The 20,841-nt window shown below is 44.6% G+C and overlaps 1 protein-coding gene across 4 annotated transcripts in view; it reads right to left on the bottom strand.

Annotated features, from left to right (window-relative positions):
• MARCHF1 (membrane associated ring-CH-type finger 1) overlaps nucleotides 1–20,841 on the bottom strand; it is a 554,749-nt gene that overhangs the window by 247,666 nt on the left and 286,242 nt on the right. For all 4 annotated transcript variants that reach the window (XM_073606075.1, XM_073606082.1, XM_073606080.1 and 1 more), the window contains one exon: nucleotides 14,881–15,061. In XM_073606075.1, the coding sequence (XP_073462176.1) occupies nucleotides 14,881–15,061 (181 nt within the window). The remainder of the gene's footprint in view (nucleotides 1–14,880; nucleotides 15,062–20,841) is intronic.

Genomic DNA, 20,841 nt, shown 5'->3' on the forward strand with positions numbered 1-20,841 from the left:
GAGCTTCCTGTTCTTAATTTATGCTATGTCAAATACAGTATACAGTGCCTTGAAAAAGTATTCATACCCCTAGAAATTTTCCACATTTTGTCATGTTACAAGCAAAAACGTAAATGTAAATTATTGGGATTTTATGTGATAGACCAACACAAAGTGGCACATAATTGTGAAGTGGAAGGAAGGAAAATGATAAATGGTTTTGATTTTTTTTTTCAATTAAATATCTGAAAAGTGTGGCATGCATTTGTATTCAGACCCCTCTGAGTCAATACTTTGCAGAACCACTTATCGCTGCAATTACAGCTGCAAGTCTTTTTTGGGTATGTCTCTACCAGATTTGCTCATCTAGAGAGTGAACTTTTTGCCCATTCTTCTTTGCAAAATAGCTCAAGCTCTGTCAGATTGGATAGAGAGCATCCATGAACAACAATTTTCAAGTCTTGCCACAGATCCTCAATTAGATTTAGGTCTGGACTTTGACTGGGTTATTCTAACACATGAATATTCTTTGATCTAAACCATTCCATTGTAGATCTGGCTGTATAATTAGGGTTGTTGTCCTGCTGGAAGGTGAACCTCTGCCCCAGTCTCAAGTTTTTTGCAGAATCTAACAGGTTTTCTTCTAAGATTGCCCTGTATTTGGCTCCATCCATCTTCCCCTCAACTTTGACCAGCTTCCCTGTCTCTGTTGAAGAAAAGCATCCCCACAACATGACGCTGGCACCACCATGTTTCAGGGTGGGGATGTTGTTTTTAGTGTGATGTGCAGTGTTCGTTTTCTGCTACACATAGCATTTTGCTTTTAGGCCAAAAAGTTCAATTTTGGTCTCATCTGAACAGAGCACCTTCTTCCACATGTTTTCAGCGTCCCCCACATGGCTTCTCCCAAAATAAAAATGGGACTTCTTATGGCTTTCTTTTAAAAATGGCTTTCTTCTTGCCACTCTTCCAAAAAGGCCAGATTTGTGAAGTATACAACTAATAGTTTGTGGAGTACACAACTAAAAGTTGTCCTGTGGACAGATTCCCCCACCTGAGCTGTGGATCTCTGCAGCTCCTCCAGAGTTACCATGGGCCTCTTGGCTGCTTCTCTGATTAATGCTCTCCTTACCTGGCCTGTCAGTTTAGGTGGACCGCCATGTCTTGCTAGGTTTGCAGTTGTGAGTTGTACCATACTCTTTCCATTTTTGTATGATGCATTAAACAGTGCTCTGTGAAATGTTCAAAGCTTGGAATATTTTTTTATAACCTAACCCTGCTTTAAACTTCTCAACAACTTTATCCCTGACCTGTCTGGTGTGTTCCTTGACCTTCATGATGCTGTTTGTTCACTAAGGTTCTCTAACAAACCTCTGAAGGTTTCACAGAACATCTGTATTTATAGTGAGAATAATTACACACAGGTGTAATTAGTCTTTTTACTAATTAGGTGACTTCTGAAGGCAATTCCACTAGATTTTAGTTAGGGGTATCAGTGTAAAGGGGGCTGAATACAAATGCACGCCACACTTTTCAGAAATGTATTTGTAAAAAATATTGAAAACCACTTATCATTTTCCTTTCACTTTACAATTATGTGCCACTTTGTGTTGGTCTATCACATAAAATCCCAATAAAATACATTTATGTTTTTGGTTGTAACATGACAAAATTCCAAGGGGTATGAATACTTTTTCAAGGCACTGTATGTCCCAGTTAAATTGGACTCACTGCCTACCCAGCCTCTAGGGTGTACTCTGGATATGGTGAAATATGTAATGCGCTGACTCACAGTGGGATGTATCATGGACACCATTACACCGTGCTTACTAAGGCCTTAAGACTCCATGGACAAGTTAGTTCTAAACTGGAATTTCTACTTCCATGGGTATTTTCTTATCCAACCATAATATAATAAATGCTTAAGGCCCCTTTCACACTGGGGCGGTGGGGGCGTTGGCGGTACAACAGCGCTATTTTTAGCGCTGCTGTACCGTCGTTCCTGCAGCTGTATTCGGCCTCTAGCGGTGCTGTTTTAACCCCCGCTGGTGGCCGAAAAAGGGTTAAAATCACTCGTACAGCGCGGCTATAGCCGCGGTATTGCCGCGGTATAGCCGCGCTGTCCCATTGATTTCAATGGGCAGGAGCGGTTTAGGAGCGGTGAATACACCGCTCCTTCACCGCTCCAAAGAAGAGGTTTGCAGGACTTTTTTCACCGTCCTGCCAGCGCACCGCTTCAGTGTGAAAGCCCTCGGGCTTTCACACTGAACAAACAGCGGAGGCTGTTTAGGGGCGGTTTGCAGGCGGTATTTTTAGCGCAATACCGCCTGCAAACCGCCCCAGTGTAAAAGGGGTCTAACTGTTTATCTCCCTCAATGGTGTTTATAGGTGCAGTTATCCTCTATTAAATTGACATTGCGCTAATAACAACTTGAAATGACTCCTATCTGAACATCTGAATTTCTACTTCCATTGGTATTTTCTTATCCAACCATAATATAATAAACGCTTAACTGTTTATCTCCCTCAGTGGTGTTTATAGGTGCAGTTATCCTCTATTAAATTGACATTGCGCTAATAACAACTTAAAATGACTCCTATCTGAACATACACTATATTGTCAAAAGTATTGGGAAGCCTGCCTTTACACGTACACGAACTTAAATGGCATCCCAGTCTTAGTCCGTAGGGTTCAATACTGAATTGTCCCACCCTTTGCAGTTATAAGAGCTTCAACTCTTCTGGGAAGGCTATCCAAAGAGTTTAGGAGTGTGCCTGTGGGAACTTTTGCCCATTCTTCCAAAAGCGCATTTGTGACATCAGGTACTGATGTTAACAAGATGGCCTGGCTTGCAGTATCCACTCTAATTCATCCCAAAGGTGTTCTATCGGTTTGAGGTCAGTACTCTGTCACATTCCTCTACCCCAAACTCGCTCATCCGTGTCTTTAAGGACCTTGCTTTGTATATTGGTGCTCAGTCATGTTGCAACAGGAAGGGGCCATCCCCAATCTGTTCCCACAAAGTTGGGAGCATGAAATTGTCCAAAATGTCTTGCTTGGTATGCTGACGCCTCAAAGCTGAATTTCGCCTGCAAATTTTTTTTTAAAAGTCAGCAGCTAAAAATACTGCAGCTGCTGACTTTTAGAAAAAGGACACTTACCTGTCCAAGGTGCCCGCGATGTCCTCACCCGGAGCCAACCTGTCCCTCGGCTCCAGGTGGAGATCCTAAGTAATGGAATCAGGAAGTGAAGCTTTGCGGCTTCACAGCCTGTTTACCTACTGAGTATGCGCGAGTTGAGCTGCGCGTTCTGACTGGTCCCTGTTTCTTCTGGGACCTGTGTGTCTCCCAGAAGGCAGCGGGGGGATGGAGGAGGGGCCAGACATGGCATAGATCGCTGCGGATACTGCGACAATCTTTTGAGGAAAGTGGGAGCAAATACCTGTATTGGACAGGTATCTGCTCTCCCCTCCCCCTGAAAGGTGCTAAATGTGACACCGGAGGGGTGGAGGACCCGGATAAGCAGAAGTTCCATTTCTGTGTGGAACTCCGCTTTAAGAGTTCCCTTCACTGGAACTAAGGAGCCAAAGTCAATCCCTGAAAAACAACCCCACACTATAATCCCTCCTTCCAGCAAATTATTTGGACCAGTGCACAAAGCAAGGTCCATAAAGACATGGATGAGTGAGTTTGGGGTTGAGGAACTTGAGTCCTGACTTCAACCCAACAGAACACCTTAAGGATGAATTTGAGTGGAGACTGTGAGCCAGGTCTTCTCTTCCAACATCAATGCCTGACCTCACAAACGTGCTACTGGAAGAATGGTCAAACATTCCCATAGACACACTCCTAAAACTTGTGGACAGTCTTCCCAGAAGAGTTGAAGCTGTTATAACTGTGATGGCTGCACCAGCTCAATATTGAACCCGACGGACTAAGACTGGGATGCGTGTAAAGGCAGGCGTTCCAATACTTTTGCCAATATAGGGTATATGGCAGTTTCCTTTTTAAAGATACAGATTCTATGAATAAAATATCTTCATCATTTTAACAGTGGGATAACATTTTTACATTGTAGCTATTTTACACATAGTTCTGTAAACTTTATTTACTTTACCTGTTCTGTGCTACCATTCACATAAATGACAGACTTTGTTATGTTTGTCAGGTGTGATTGAATGCTGTTGCAAAAGATCATTTATTATTCAGAATACATCAATACTTCATGAATGTGACAGCGCTGATGACATCTGTTTACAGACTTGTGATATAACATCGAACAAATAATCCCCTACGAAAGTCAAAGATCTCCTGTGTTTTTGGAAGGCAGAAAATCCTTGAAAAATGCTAATTAAAATTATACAAGTAAAAGGATAAATGGAAGCAAATTTGAAATTGAACATTTAGTCATGAAATCTATAAAGGCAAATGTATTTGTTTTATTATTGTTTTGTTGTTTTTATTCTTTTCAGTTTTATTTTGTAACCTGTAATTCCTACCACCTAATTTACTTTATTTCATAATACAATGTTCTGTGTCTGCAGATACTGGTCAGCCACTCCTTGTGTTATATAGTTTGAAAGCAAGTATCATATTGTAGAGTTGTATATACTGTATATGGGGGTCCATGGAAAATTGTATTTTGGAGTCACATAGCATTCCGATGCTGCCCTCAAACAGTTACATTTCATATGATTTGGATCTATCTAATGCTGGCCATACACTATACAGAAAATCGGCCAAACCCATTTTCGAAAAACGAACGTTCGACCGTGACCGCAAACGATCGTGCCATCATATAATGACCGATAAATTGTTCAGTGGACATGAATAAATAATTTTTTGTTCGTTTTTTTACATATACCTAGTGCAGACAGTTCGGACGGGAAACACATTAACCTTGCAATTTATCGTACGTTCGGCAGAAATTTTCCAAACTTCCCGTTCATTTTTTTCCCACAAAAACGTCACAAACGATTATCGATTTGTGCTCATTAACTTGCCGAAAAACGAACGAAGTGTCTATACGAACGATTTTTCGGCCGATTTTTCGTATAGTGTATGGCCAGCATAAGTGTAGGGCAGGAAAATCAGTAGTTGCCAGGTGCCAGTTATCAGTATGAATGAGCTAATCTATTTTAATGGCTAAGTTCACATTTTGAAGATAACGAATAAATGCGCATATTTTTGCAGGCAAACAAGTGCATTTGTTATTATTTTTTCTGGAGCCTGAATAACATTACGCTCGTGATCAGCAGACCATGGGTCTGACCATCACCGGGTGATGTTGACCACGTCCCCCCAAAACGTCACAGTCCCAGCATGCCCAGGGACTGTGACGGCATAAGGGGGTGGGGTCTCTGCCTCTATAAGTCACATCGGAGCTCTCAGAGAGCATTCCAGCCGGAGAGACCGTCGTGTCAACATGGGAAGAAGAGAAGAAGCACAGAAGCCCAGAAGTCCGGGCCTCCGCTGGCAAAAGAGCAGCATGAAGATAGCGGAGGAGCCGGCAGAAGAACTGGAACACCGGGAGAAGAGGCCAGAGAGAGTGGAGAAGAACCAACCGGACTCCGGGAGAAGGGGAACCAGAGGAACCCCCGAAGTCGGAAAAGAACCTCCGAAGCCGGAAGAAGACCCCCCCGGAGCTGTCTAATAAATTACTTCAAAAACTTGTGTAGTATGTTTTTATTATTGACAGTTTTTCCCTAGGTAAGTGGGTAGGGGTACCATGTACCCCATACTCATTCACATAGGATGGGGGGCAGGGATCTGGGGGCCCTCTTATTAAAGGGTCTCCCGGATTCCGATAAGCCCCCCCGCCTGCAGACGCCAACAACCAACGGCCAGGGTTGTCGGGAAGAGGCCCTTGTCCTCATCAACATGGGGACAAGGTACTTTGTGGTGGGGGGCCCCACAGGGCGCCCCCTCCCCCAGAGCACCCACCCCCCATGTTGAGGGTATGCGGCCTGGTACAGTTCAGGAGGGGGGCGCTCGCTCGTCCCCACCCCCTTTCCTGACCGGCCGGGCTGCGTGCTCGGATCGGGGTCTGGCATGAATTCTAGGGGGGACCCCACGCCATTTTTTCAGCGTAGGGGGTTCCCTTTAAATCCATACCAGACTTAAGGGCCTGGTATGCCCCGCGACGGGGCTCGCAAGGTGTCAATCTCGACGATAAAAGTGGTGAGATTCACTTCCTTTTCTAGTCCCGTCGTACCCGAGTCACGTTCAAAATGAACGGACTTGTCTGTGTGTGGGCAAGTCCGTTCATTCTGAAAGTCTGCCGTAACTCCAGCGAAAGTCCGTCAGAAAGACGGGCGGACCTAGCCTGCCGGAAAGTCCGGTCGCGTGTAGGCAAGTCCGTCCATTCAGGTAGTCTGCCGGAAAGTCCGGCGGAAAGACCGTCGGACCAAGTCTGCTGGAAAGTCCGATCATGTGTACGCGGCATAAGAAATCAATTGTAAGAGGCCTGCTTTTTACAGAACTCCCTAGATCTCAAGTTAAATCCTTATATATGTTTGGACATTACAGGTAGAGATGGACCGAACACCCCCGTGTTCAGATCGCAGCAGAACTCCCGAACAGGGAAAAAGTTCTAACCCGAACTGCAAACCCCAATCTTGAAGTCAATGGGAACCAGGCATGTATTGGCCATCGGGACTACCGGGAGATTCCCGGTGGGCCGATGGCTCAGTGGGCCAGTCAGGTGCAGTCCCGGAGCTGCTCCTCTCTGACAGTGAGTGATCGCAATTCACATTAGGCGTTATGCTCCCTCCAGCCTGCAGGGGGAGATAGACCAACGGCAGACTTTCCTTCTTCTCTCCCCTTATCACTTGTTATCACATGACTGGAGAGAGGAACGAGAAGCTGCCTTCAAAATGGTGAGTACATGTGGGAGGGGGAGGAGAGGGAGGACACACTGATGTGTAGGGGGCTGCTGATGGGGGCTCTCTAAAGTGAAGGGCTTCTGATGGGGACACACTGATGTGAAGGGAGCTGCTGGTGGGGACTCTCTGATGGGGACTCTGATGTGAAGTGGGCTGCTGATGCGGACTCGGATGTGAAGGGGGCTGCTGGCGGGGACTCTGATGTGAAGGGCTGCTGGTTGGGACTCTCTGATGGGGACTCTAATCTGAAGTGGGCTGCTGGTGGGGACTCTGATGCGAAGTGGGCTGCTGGTGGGGACTCTGATGTGAAGGGCTTCTGATGGGGACACACTGATGTGAAGGGAGCTGCCGGTGGGGACTCTCTGATGGGGACTCTGATGTGAAGTGGGCTGCTGATTGGGACTCTCTGTGAAGGGAGCTGCTGATTGGGACTCTCTGATGTAAGGGGGATTCTGTTGGGGACACTCTGATGTAATGGGGACGCTGTTGGGGACACTCTGATGTTAGGGGGGTGCTGTTGGGGACACTCTGATGTGAAGTGGGCTGCTGATTGGGACTCTCTGTGAAGGAAGCTGCTGATTGGGAATCTCTGATGTAAGGGGATTCTGTTGGGGACACTCTGATGTAAGGGGGACGCTGTTGGGGACACTCTGATGTTAGGGGGGTGCTGTTGGGGACACTCTGATGTAAGGGGGTGCTGTTGGGGACACTCTGATGTAAGGAGGGTGCTGTTGGGGATACTCTGATGTAAGGGGATTCTGTTGGGGACACTCTGATGTAAGGGGGACGCTGTTGGGGACACTCTGATGTAAGGGGGGCGCTGTTGGAGACACTCTGATGTAAGGGGGGTGCTGTTGGGGACACTCTGATGTAAGGGGGATGCTGTTGGGGACACTCTGATGTAAGGGGGGGCACTGTTGGGGACACTCTGATGTAAGGGGGGGCGCTGTTGGGGACACTCTGATGTAAGGGGGGGCGCTGTTGGGGACACTCATAATTAAAGTGGGCCGGTCATGAGGAAGTCCAGGGCCAAATTTTTGTCCCAGTCCAGCCCTGATGGGAACTGAACAGGAAGAATCAAAAGTGCTCATTTTGAAGGCTTATATGCAAGTAATTGCTCATAAAAGGGGTATGGGGATCCGGATACTGCCCTGGGGGACATCAATCAATGCAAAAAAAAATTCTTTAAAAATAATTATTTTTTCATGAGCAACGATTTTAATGATGCTTAAAGTGCAACAATAAAAATGAAAAATTCATTTAACTATAGTGCCTGGGGGGTCCCCTTAGTCTGCCTGTAAAGTGGCGCATTTTTTGCATATATAGAACATGCTCCAGCAAAAATGACATTTCTAAAGAAAAAATACGAATAAAATCACATTTAAAATGACTGGGTTCCCCTCAAAATTCATACCACACTCTTATGCGGGCAGGCACTCTGGCAGGTCTGGAAAGAGAGGGGATGAGTGAGTGCCCCCCCTCCTGAACCATACCAGACCATGTGCCCTCAATATGGGGGGTTGGGTGCTTTGGGGCAGGGGAGGCTCTGCCCCCTCTCCCCAAAGCACCTTGTCCCCATGTTGATGAAGACAGGGGCCTCATCCTCACAAATGTAGCCGGTGGTCGTGGGGGTCTGTGGGCAGGGTGGCTTATCAGAATTTGTAAGCCCCCTTTAACAAGGGGGCCCCCAGATCCCAGCCCTCCACCTATGTGAATGAGTATCCATTCTCCCCAAAGTGTCAAAAAGTAATGAAAACACAGATAGATAGTTTTTGACAATTCCTTTATTTAAAAACAAAAAAGTGTCCCCCCCCATGTAAATCCATTGTCAATTACACCGCCCGCTGCCCATCGCACACGAAAAAAAAAAAAAAGCTCCCGCCGTCCATGAAGACTGTTCTTATATAGGTAAGGGACAGGGCCACCTGGCTATGTCACGTGGTGACGAACCGCTGCATGCTGGGATAGTGACGTCAGAAGGGGGCGGTGTCACTAGGTGACATAGCCAGGTGGTCCCCCGTGCATTAGGCGGCCAGCCTGCATTGACGGCAGGAGCGTTTCATTTTTTCGGGGGCAGCGGTGGTGGCAGAGACCCTAGAGAATAAAATGGCTGTCGTTGCAATATTTTATGTCAAACTGTATTTGCGCAGCGGTCTTTCAAATGCAATTTTTTGGGAAAAAGAACACTTTCATGAATTAAAAAAATTTAAAAAACAGTAAAATTAGCCACATTTTTTTTGTATTTTGTGAAAGATGATGTTACAAGTAAATATGCTAACATGTCATGCTTTATAATTGCAAACACTCGTGGAATGGCAATAAACTATGGTACTTAAAAATCTTCATAGGCGATGCTTTAACATTTTTTTAACAGTTACCAGTTTAGAGTTACAGATGAGGTCTAGTGGTAGAATTATTGCTCTCGCTCTAACGATTGTGGTTATACCTTACAAGTGTGGTTTGAACACTTTTTACATTTGCAGGCATGACTTACGTATGCATTTGCTTCTGCACATGAGTGCGGGGGGATGGGGTGCTTTACATTTTTTTTCCTATTTTTTCTTTTTTTACACTGTCCCAATAAACTTGGTGTTCCGAATGCTTTTAAGTGCAAAAGAGGGATTTGGGGTCTTGTAGACCCCAGATCCCACAAAAAAAATACCTGACACGTGTCTATTGCTGCCACGAGGGATGTTTACTTTCCGGTGGGACGGGAGAGCCCGAGTGGAGTGGCGGAAGGCGGCGGGGGACATCCCCTCCCCTGCTTGTGATAACAATCGAGCAGCTGCTTAGCCGCACCGGTTGTTATCACAAGAAAGCCAACCGTTGGCTCTAAACAACAGGACCGAGGTAATGCCATCACCCCTGTACAACCACTTGAAGCAGAATGGTACGTGATTTTGTGGCAAGTGATTTAATAAAGGAATAGTCAAAAACTGCCTCTGTGTTTTATTACTTTTTGACACTTTTAGTGAATGGGTACTGGTACGATATACCCGATACTCATTCACATGGGGGGGCAGGATCTGGGGGCCCCCTTGTTAAAGGGGGCTTCCAGATTCAGATAAGCCCCCTGCCTGCCAATCCCCACAACCACCAGCCACGGTTGTGGGTTTGAGGCCCCTGGTGACCTGGTATGGTTCCCTTCGGGTCTGGTATGGATAGGGGGCCCACAATGGTTCTTTTTTACTTTTTTTTAGCGGCAATGTATTTATTTTTTATTCGGCTGTCAGCGGGAAGCCCATCGACAGCTGATGACTCATCGGTTGTTATGCTGTAGCCAGCTTCACGGCTTTGCTCCTTAACAAACAGCTTATACTGTGCCCTGATTGGGCAAATCTTTGTCCAATCAGGACGCAAAATGCACTGTGCAGCTCACAGTGCATTGCAGGGGGTTCGGTGGGGGGCGAACATCTGCCGAACACCCTGCAAATTCGGGTGTTCCCCAAACAGGGCCTGGAGCAATGACATAGGGGTTGATTTATTAAAGGCAAAGCCACTTTGCACTACAACTGCACTGCAAGTGCACTTGGAGGTGCACTTGGAAGTGCAGTCGCTGTAGATCTGAGGGGGACATGCAAGGAAAATAAAAAACAGCATTTTTGCTTGTACATGATTGGATGATAAAATCAGCAGAGCTTCCCCTGATTTCAGATCTACCCCTCAGATCTAAAGCGACTGCACTTCCAAGTGCACTCCTCATCACTGGAGCAAACCTGGCAGTATGTTGCAGCAGGGGCAACATGACTGCCAGATTGCTGTCCTTCTTGGGCACCCCCTCTGTATGGGCTCACGTTACTGCCTATCTCTAGCTGAGTACCATCATCGGAGCCTTCAAAACGCTGGGCATCCTCCTGGAGCATGTACCCAACACTGTGGTCAAACAGTTCGGGGGACTCCTCAGGAGGACATGGTGGGGCTAGGGAAGGAGTGACTGATTCTATTGAGCCGAGGGAAGAGGCTGGGTTGGCAGCTATTTTGCCAGACAAAATACCCTGAGCATGGGTGAGAGAGGATGAGGAGGATGAGGACGGCTTGGTCATCCACTCGACCAAGTCTTCCGCATATTGCGGCTCAACATAGCCAGCTGCCAAAAAAAAGGCCAAGCGTGTCCCATGGCCACGTGCTGATGAGCATGCACTGTGTCCACGACCAGCACTGTTGCCTCTAGACACAGAGCCTGCTTGCCCTCTTTCATTGGCTTGTGACTGTCTACCTCTCCTTCCAGACATACTAATGGCCTGCAGTGAGATGTAGCTGCTCTAAGCTAGGATATATTTTATATATTTTTTTTTATACATATATTTTTTTTTAATTTTTTTTTACTGCCTGCCTGTAGTATTTTTAGTATGCGAACACCACCAATATTCTACAGGTAGCTTTAGCTGAACACTATGCAGAGGTCGCACTACACTAACTTGGAGCTTTAGCTGAACACTGTGCAGAGGTCGCACTACACTAACTTGTAGCTTTAGCTGAGCACTGTGCAGAGGTCAAACTACACTAACTTGTAGCTTTAGCAGAACACTGTGCAGAGGTCGCACTACACTAACTTGGAGCTTTAGCTGAACACTGTGCAGAGGTCGCACTACACTAACTTGTAGCTTTAGCTGAACACTGTGCAGAGGTCGCACTACACTAACGTGTAAATAATGTAGCTGCCTGCGGTAGTGATAGGATCAGAAAAACACCACCAATCTTCTACAGGTAGCTTTAACTGAACACTGTGCTGAGGTCGCACTGCACTAACTTGTAGCTTTAGCTGAACACTGTGCAGAGGTCGCACTACACTAACTTGTAGCTTTAGCTGAGCACTGTGCAGAGGTCGCACTACACTAACTTGTAGCTTTAGCTGAACACTGTGCAGAGGTTGCACTACACTAACTTGTAGCTTTAGCTGAACACTGTGCAGAGGTCGCACTACCCTAACTTGTAGCTTTAGCTGAACACTGTGCAGAGGTTGCACTACACTAACTTGTAGCTTTAGCTGAACACTGTTCAGAGGTCGCACTACACTAACTTGTAGCTTTAGCTGAACACTGTGCACTGTAAATACTGTAGCTGCCTGACTTTGGTACTAATAGGATCAGAAGAAAACCAGCAATTTTCATCAGGTAGCTGTAAATACTGTCACAACACCTGCCTGCCTGTCAGTAGGAAGATAATAACAGGAACGGATCTAGCTAAACTGAATACAGTGTGTATATATATATATATATATATATATATATATATATATATATATATATATATATATATACAACACCTGCGATGCATATATATATACACAATACACTGTAAGTGCAGCTAACTGACTGACTGTCCTGCCTAATCTATCTAACTTAAATCAAATGACACTGTCTCTCTGTCTCTGTCCCTCAATGCCGGAACACACTACACAGGGCCGACGTGCTTATATATAGTGTGGGGCGTGTACTAAACCCCCTGAGCCATAATTGGCCAAAGCCACCCTGGCTTTGGCCAATTACAGCTCTCTGTACAGAAGGTGCTGTGATTGGTCAAGCATGCGGGTCATAGTGCATGCTTGGCCAATCATCAGCCAGCAATGCACTGTGATGCCGCAGTGAATTATGGGCCATGACGCGTCACTCGAATTTGGCGTGAACGGCCCATACCGTTCGCAATTCAGCGAACGACCGAACAGACAATGTTCGAGTCGAACATGGATTCGGCTCAAACACGAAGCTCATCCCTACTGCTCTGTTATATTCATATTTTCTGTCAACTCCTGTTCTGCACCTTAGATGTGTTTGCAATCTCTTACTTCTCCTTATTGAAAATAAGAAATATTGAAACAGAAAAAAACAAGTGCAAGGTCATATAACAATAGTGATTTTATTTACGGTCCTATGATAAATAAAATTTGCCAGAAATATGGAGCACTGGAGTTCTGTCGAAATGCCTCTATTAATCTTCCTAACAGCAGTTTCTGCCTTTTCCGAAAATGCTACATTTGCTTAACCACTTAAGGACCAGCCTCATTTTGGAATTTAAGTGTTTACATGTTTAAAATAGTTTTTTTTGCTAGAAAATTACTTAGAACTCCCAAACATTATATATTGTTTTTTTTCTAACACCATAGAGAATAAAATGGCGGTCATTGCAATACTTTTTTTTCACACCGTATTTGCGCAGCGGTCTTACAAGCGCGCTTTTTTTGGAAAAAATTCACTTATTTGAATAAAAAATAAGACAACAGTAAAGTTAGCCCAACTTTTTTTTATATTGTGAAAGATAATGTTACGCTGAGTAAATTGATACCCAACATGTCACGCTTCAAAATTGCGCCCGCTCGTGGAATGGCGTCAAACTTTTACCCTCAAAAATCTCCATAGGCGACATTTAAAAAATTCTACAGGTTGCATGTTTTGCGTTACAGAGGTCTAGGGCTAGAATTATTGCTCTCGCTCTAACGATTGCGGTGATACCTCACATGTGTGGTTTGACCACCGTTTACATATGCGAGCGTTAAGTATGCTTTCGCTTCTGCACGCGAGCTCGTCGGGATGGGGGGGGGGTTTAAAAAAAGAATATATTTTTTTTTATTATTTATTTTACATGATTTTATCTATTTTTACACTGTTTAGAAAAAAATGTGTCACTTTTACTCCTATTGCAAGGAATGTAAACATCCCTTGTAATAGAAAAAGCATGACAGGACCTCTTAAATATGAGATCTGGCTTCAAAAAGACCTCAGATCTCATATTTACACTAAAATGCAATAAAAAAAAATCATTTAAAAAAATGACATTGAAAAAATTGTGCTCAAATGCCTGCGCTCTCTGCAGAAAAAAGTGCATGCACCTTTTTAAAAACGCGATTGCAAAGCACCATGCACTTTCCCTGCATTTCCTGTACCCGCAAGCACGTTGTGTCTTTATATGCATGGGGGTGCTATTCAGATTGAATGGAAGCCCTACACGAATCGCAGCAAACACCCGTATAGATGTGAACCGAGCCTAAAACTGGTGTGCACTAAATCTGGTGCAGCTGTTCATAGCAACCAATCAGCTTCTAACTTCAGCTTGTTTAATTAAAGTGGTTGTAAAGGCAGAGGTTTTTTTTTATCTTAATGCATTCTATGCATTAAGATAAAAAGCCTTCTGTGTGCAACAGCTGCCCCAGCACCCCTAATACTTACCTGAGCCCCATATCTATCCAGCGATGTCCATGAGTGGCACGGACGTTCGTTACTCTCCCTCCTGATTGGCTGAGAGGCAGCAGCGGCACCATTGGCTTCCACTGCTGTCAATCAAAGTCAGTTAGCCAATCAGGAGAGAAAGGGGGGCGGGGGTGAACCAAGGCTCCGTGTCTGAATGAATGCATGGAGCTGCAGCTCAGGTCAGGTGCCCCCATAGCAAGCTGCTTGCTGTGGGGACACTCAACAGGAGGGAGGGGCCACCGGGGAGCCGAAGAGGGACCCGAGAAGAGGAGGATCTGGGCTGCTCTATGCAAAACCATTACACAAGGCAGGTAAGTATAACATGTTTTTTATAGAAAAAAAAATGAGACTTTACAATTATTTTAAGCTTTTACAATAAAACCTAAAAGCTGAATTGTTACTGTGCACAGCTGCAGCAGATTCTGTGTGGACCAGTTTTAGTAAATCCCCCCAGTGAGATACAATGGGAGATCTGTGCTTTTACCTAGAAACACATTTTTAATCTGTGTCAAGTACTAAAATGTTTTACTGCTACTTTCCCATTGTCAGGCCAATAGGTAAAACTGTTGAATGGTTAAACTTAATTATTTCAGTACCCAGCATTTCACAGTTATATTAGACTTTTTAATGAAACCATTGTTCATGTTTATTCTGCGGCAATTATATTTTTCTTATTCTGTAGTATCAGAAGCAGCCAGAGACAGTAATTGCTAGAAAAAAAAAAAAAAAAAAAAAAACGTCTTTCAAAGGATTGCATTTGTTTTCAAGACTGAATCCATGTTTAATAATTGCATATTGATTGGTATATGCAGGAAGCCTCTGTGGTTTCTTACCTTTCTTAAAGGTTTTATTTTCGTTTCCATTACAAAGTCATACTTGCAGAGTTCACAGCAACGGGTATCTGAGCTCTTAATCCACTGATGTAGACAGGCTTGATGAACAAACCTCAATGTTCCAGTACAGCGACATGGGGTAATTAGTGGGTTTTCTTCATCTCCCTCACAATGGCAGATTCTAAAAAATATGTAAAGGATATTTCAGATTTTGCACAAAGAAGAATGCAAACACTACAGCTATTATTTATTTGGTTTAAGGAACATGCGGCATAGTAACTTGTAAATGTGTTGATCACCCTCATCAGTATCAGTTCAAATTAGTCCTTCTGCAAGCTGAATGGCATTGCACACAATTTCAGTGCATTTCTAAATATAGGCACTGGGCTTATAATTACATATTTTAGTAACCCTTATCATTACAAGGATTGAATGTGAACCTCTAAATTGTTCTTTTTAACAAACATGGCTTCTATTATAGTATAAAAAGAAGATGTTGTCCACTGAGCTGCCTGAGTTTACAATGCTGCTATTATGCTATTCTGTGCCTGATCTAGTTCATAAGCCTGTCAGCTCTTTCCTAATTGAAAACTGAAATAATAAGGGCCTTTTCTGTACTTGCTGAAAATTGCCCCATTTCCTGGCTTTCACACATCATGCTATTGACTGTCAGTAACACTTTTCTGTGTATAATAAGAGGTTCCAGGCAGCTTCCCCGCTAGGCAGTGAAATTCAACAAGGTGTTCTTTATTGCTTTCCCTGCACAGTTTGTGCATTTCTGTGGGTGGAATAGAATACCTCCCAACTTTTTGAGATGGAAACAAGGGACACCAATTAGCAAAAGTATTTAGGCATAGGTCACGCCCCCTGCCACGCCCCTATAAGGCTGGATTCACACCATTGCGAATTGGATGCGGGTTCCCCGCACCCAATTTGCAATATCAGGAGATTTTGACCGGCTCTCAATAAAGCCGGTTCACATATCGTCACTGCGGCTCCGGTGTGAATTTGCACAGTCCTGTGTGTCTTTTGGTCTGTTTGAGGTCCGCATTCAGACAAAAATTTGGGCTGAAATTCGGACCTGAAACAGTGAACAGGGATGCACAGGACCCCTGCTGGGAGCCACATTGGTATTAGGTGTGAACCCAGCCTAAAGGAGAATTATTAAAACGAAACTCCACTTTTGTTGAGAGAAAAACATTCCCCTCTGGATGATCGATGTACATTTCAAGGATTATAACAAACTTTGTTGCAGATTCCATCTTTTGGTATTCCAAAGAAATCCATGTGTGTTTGGCTGTGCCTCTGTACTGAGTGGGTTTAATGGGGGTGGTTTCATAATTAACTGTCAGGTGTGGCAGCAGCAGGGCACTAATGAGGAAATCTGCTGGGCCTGCATCCCTTTAGACGTGTTCCTATTAAAAGTATCTCTCCAAAAATGACATTTTTGTTGCAGGGGATGCCTGAAATCTGATTTGTATCTTAGGCAGATTTGGGAAAATTGGTGAGCCAATCACACAAGCAGGAAATTATGTTTCTGGGGAGTGGTCAGCACACACTCTGTGTACAGAACAGCTCCAGGTAGCCATATTGCAATGTATTCTCAGAAAATTACAGAGCTGCAGATTGAACAGGAAAGGTAATTTGTAATAACATTCAATTATAATATGATTAGTGTCACAATTATATGCGCTATGTATTATTTTTTCTTTATTTGCTATTTTTTTTCCCCACGAAAGTTGAGTTACTCTTTAAAAAAAAAAAAAAAGATTAATTAAACCCACAGGTACTTTTTTTAAAACTACCATTCCTTTAAACTGGCATTTGACATTTCCAAATGCAGCAATTTGGAAATTGGATGAAAGGTTTAGCACTGGGAAACAATTTTTGAAAGATAAAAAGGGCATTTTATATACAACAATATAGATCAGATCAAAATGAGGGACAAATGAGGAGGAATGAGGGACAGAGGGACTTTATTTCAAATCAGGGACAGTACCTCAAAATCAGGGACTGTTGGGAGCTATGGAATAGTGTTCTGTACTTGCAGATCATCTACTCTAATTCAATACACCTATACCCCAACTACAAGCCTCTTGTGGCTAAGATGTCTGTTTTGTTAGCAGCTAGGGTAGCCATTTTGCTGTAGTAGGATATTGGTGGCACAAAACAGTTGGGAGCAGAAAAGTATACATTTGGCCCTGCTTGGTCCCATGGCCTGACCATAACTTGGCAGAACTTGGAGCTGACACCTTCATGCTATTGCACATGTACTTATTGTTGCAATAAGTTTCAGTTAGACAGAGAGCCTATTCATTTCTATTGTACAACTGTGTATGCACAGCAGTAGGAAGATGTTGGCTCCAATCACTTCTAGGCCAAGAACAGGTCATGATGTTGGCATAAGAGTGAAGGGGTCATTTTCGATGAATAAATTAATAGGTACCCGTGACCAATGGTCCAAATATGGGTTATACTTAAAGTGGTTGTAAACTTCAGATCCCTCTATAGTGTATACTAACCTGAATCAAAAGCACCAAGGCTGGTTCCTCTCTGACCTCTTCTCTCTCTGCTATCTGCATGACTCACTCCTAATCGATCAGGAGCGGACTGACAATTCGGGCACTCAGGCACTGCCCGAGGGCCCCATGCCACTAAGGGGCCCCATCAGAGTTGCCAGCCTCAATAAAACCAGGGACTGTATGTAAAAATCTGTGTTTTTTAAAAAAAATCCCAAGATTATAGCTGCCCTGCCTCTCCAGTACCTTTTCCAGTGTGTATATGTGTATTCTGTGTGTGTATACTGTGTGTGTATATTGTGTGTCTGTGTGTGTATACTGTATGTGTGTGTGTGTATACTGTGTGGCCCCATAATCTATTGCCTGGGGGCCCCATATTCTCCTATTGCCTGGGGGCCCCATAATCTCCTCCTATTGCCTGGGGGCATCATAATCTCCTATTGCCCAGGGGCCCCATGAGTTGTCAATCCACCCCTGTAATCGATTAAGCTGGCACCTCAGCTTCCCAGGAAACTAGATGCCCTCCCCCCTCCAGCTTACAGCAGGTAACACATACCCTCATTTCTATATTTCTCTGAGCCTATGAAGAGGGGGGTGTCATTTTCCTCTAATCAGCTACCAGATTTTACTGAGCTGTGTGCTCTAGCTCTGCAGTATGTGTGATGTCAGAACCCTGCTCCCTGTTTTCTGCTGCTGACAGATGCTGTGTAAAATGTGTGTTTTCACTGTAGAGACTGTAGAGGATAGAGGGTAACAGATAAACAGGTACAACTTGTGTAGGAGGATTTGTTTCATCTCTGTGTATCACCTGCGGCTAGTCGCTTCACTTGGTATGTGTAAGGATTTACAACCACTTTAAGTTATCCTTTAACCCTTTTGCTGCCAGGTCCTGACATTTCTCCTTCTGCTATAAGCTCAAGGTGACTTCAGTCACCATGAACATATAGCAGAACTGTTCAGCAGACTCTGTTGAACAAACCAATAGCTTTGATTAGGGACTAACAAGTCATAAATCAGAGCTATTAACCTAAAATGTGACCCCCCCCCCCGTGACAGAGCGCACTGTCACTGTGTGTTTTGGAGGGGGCTGTGGGCTGGCCTTCTATCCACAGACTATGGCCCAGCAGAGAATGGGAGATTTGGAGGGCTATTTTCCGACTCCCACCACCAGGAGAAGACACCACCCCCAGACATTTATGTCTGTGGTCACCGGTTCATCGGAAGCGGGTAAATGCGGTATCTCTGGCTGGACTCGTGGAGTTGTTTCCGGCTACTTAAATCTATTGGTCCGGCTGGGTTAAATACATACTTTTATTCAACAAACAATGTACTTTTAGCTGATAAAGGCATATACAAGATGGCGGTATGCCCAAAGTGTGGGGCTACGAGACTTGGGGACAAAATGGCTTTGGGATAATGTAATGATGTCCCTATATAAGTTGCATCCCTTCTCCTCATCCTCCCCCTTTTGTTATTGTGTTTAAGTATGTTATGTCATGGCACGTAGACAAAAGGTCCCAGCGGGGGATGTGTAAGAAGGGGCTGCCTGCTTGTCATAATCCCTTTATGTGTTTCAACTATAGTTTCTGTTTGAATGTACAAATGTCGAGTTCCCACTGGTTCTTCCTTGTCCCCATCCCCCCTTTATGACAAGGCTAAGGGGAGTGTCCCTAACTGTGTTTAAAAGTGTATGTTTAGTACTTAATAAACAGTTTATGCCCTGCATGTTTAACCTTCAACATTGTTGTGATTTGCCTCATGATTGGGGGCTAAGGGCTGGTTATGGTGAGTCGGCCAGCTGAGGGTGCGTTTGGAGAACAGGAGACACAATTCTGGCAGAGGTGCCCAGCCGGAGTATCCAGGATTCGTCACTCACACCCCCTCCCCCAACCCGCCACTTCTTCTGTACCTCTGCCACTAGTTGATAATGCAAACCTCTTTGCTGCCCCCTTCCTGCGCTGCATCTGTGTCCCCCAGCACCCCTCCCCCCACGTCAACACTGTTTTCCTGTGGCTCCCATGCAATTACTGACTTACCTTCTCTGCCTCTCCTGCTGATGATTGCATGGAAGCCACAAGCTAAAAATAGCCAAATAATAAAAATAATGACCCACCCTGCTGCTGTGACCCCCCTTCAGTGCCTTCCTATCCTCACTGATCCCAGGGAGGGCAGCGCTGCTGCTCGGCTCTATTTCCTCTCCTTCCTTCTGGCTACAGCTGCTGCCCAGAGGATTCTTTCAGGATGGAGAGTGGGGGGGGGGGGAGTGGTAACCAGCTCCTTCCTCTCCTTGAATGAACACAGAAATCAGTACCAATCGTGTCTGTGCTCATTCGTCACTGAAGCATAATAAACTGACGCAGGACATCTGCTTGAAGGCTGAGGTGTCAGCTTACCAGGCTTGGTGCTTTTGATTTAGGTTAGTATACACTATAGAGGGATTTGATCATTTTTCATGTCTGTGTTTACTATGCTTCAGTTTGTAAATGAATAGGAGTCTCTTTACAGACTCCTATTCATTTATATTCAGTGCAGCTTAGGCTGCAGAGAGAGGGACTGTCTTCAGTCCCTTTCTCTGTCTCAAAAAAAAGACAAAAAAGAGACATTAGACCCCTGATAGCTCTCCAAATCTCCCACCCCCAAACGTAAAAAATACCAAAAATTAAATTGTACCAGTTAAAAATAAATAAATAAAATTGTAAAAAAAAGTACAAATTAAATATAAAGAATAAAAAACATGCGTCTAAATTTTCCTTGCCTCTGAAGCCCAATCCTCATTCGGATCACACGTCAGAGGCTACTGACAGACAGTGAGGAAGGGCCTCTTCACCACCTGTTTTAACCAATTTTGCCAAGAAATGCGCATTACACGCAGTCGCACAAAGTTTGTGGTTCTTCACTATTGACTTGAATGTGTAGCATTCGGAAGGTGGCATTACTAAGAGTAGAGATGGGTTGAACACCCCCGGTTCGTTTTGCGCCAGAACTCTCAAACATCTTAAAAGTTCGGACCCAAACACAGATCCCCATTGAAGTCTATGGGACCCAAACTTGAAAAATCAAAAGTCCTCATTTTGAAGGCTTACTGTATATGCAAGTTATTGCCCATAGAAAGGGTATGGGGCCCAGCTACTGCCCTGGGGGACATGTACCAATGCAAAAAAAACTCTTTAGAAAAGATCGCTTTTAAAGGAACAGTGATTTTAATGATGCTTAACCGGTTCTCGCCCAGCATATGGCATAATGACATCAGGGGGAACCTCTCATCTATCCAGGCGGACGTCATATGATATCCTCCCGGATAGCACCTCACGTACGGCCATGGGGCTGCGCAGCAGCTCGATCTGTCAACGGCTGTGAGTACCGGACACAGTCAATGATTGTACCGGCCTGCTGCTGGTACCATATGACCCCTGTAACCATCACAGCAGGTCACATGACAGTT

Source organism: Aquarana catesbeiana, linkage group LG01 (assembly GCF_042186555.1).
Source record: "Aquarana catesbeiana isolate 2022-GZ linkage group LG01, ASM4218655v1, whole genome shotgun sequence".
Classification (NCBI taxonomy): Eukaryota; Metazoa; Chordata; class Amphibia; order Anura; family Ranidae; genus Aquarana; species Aquarana catesbeiana.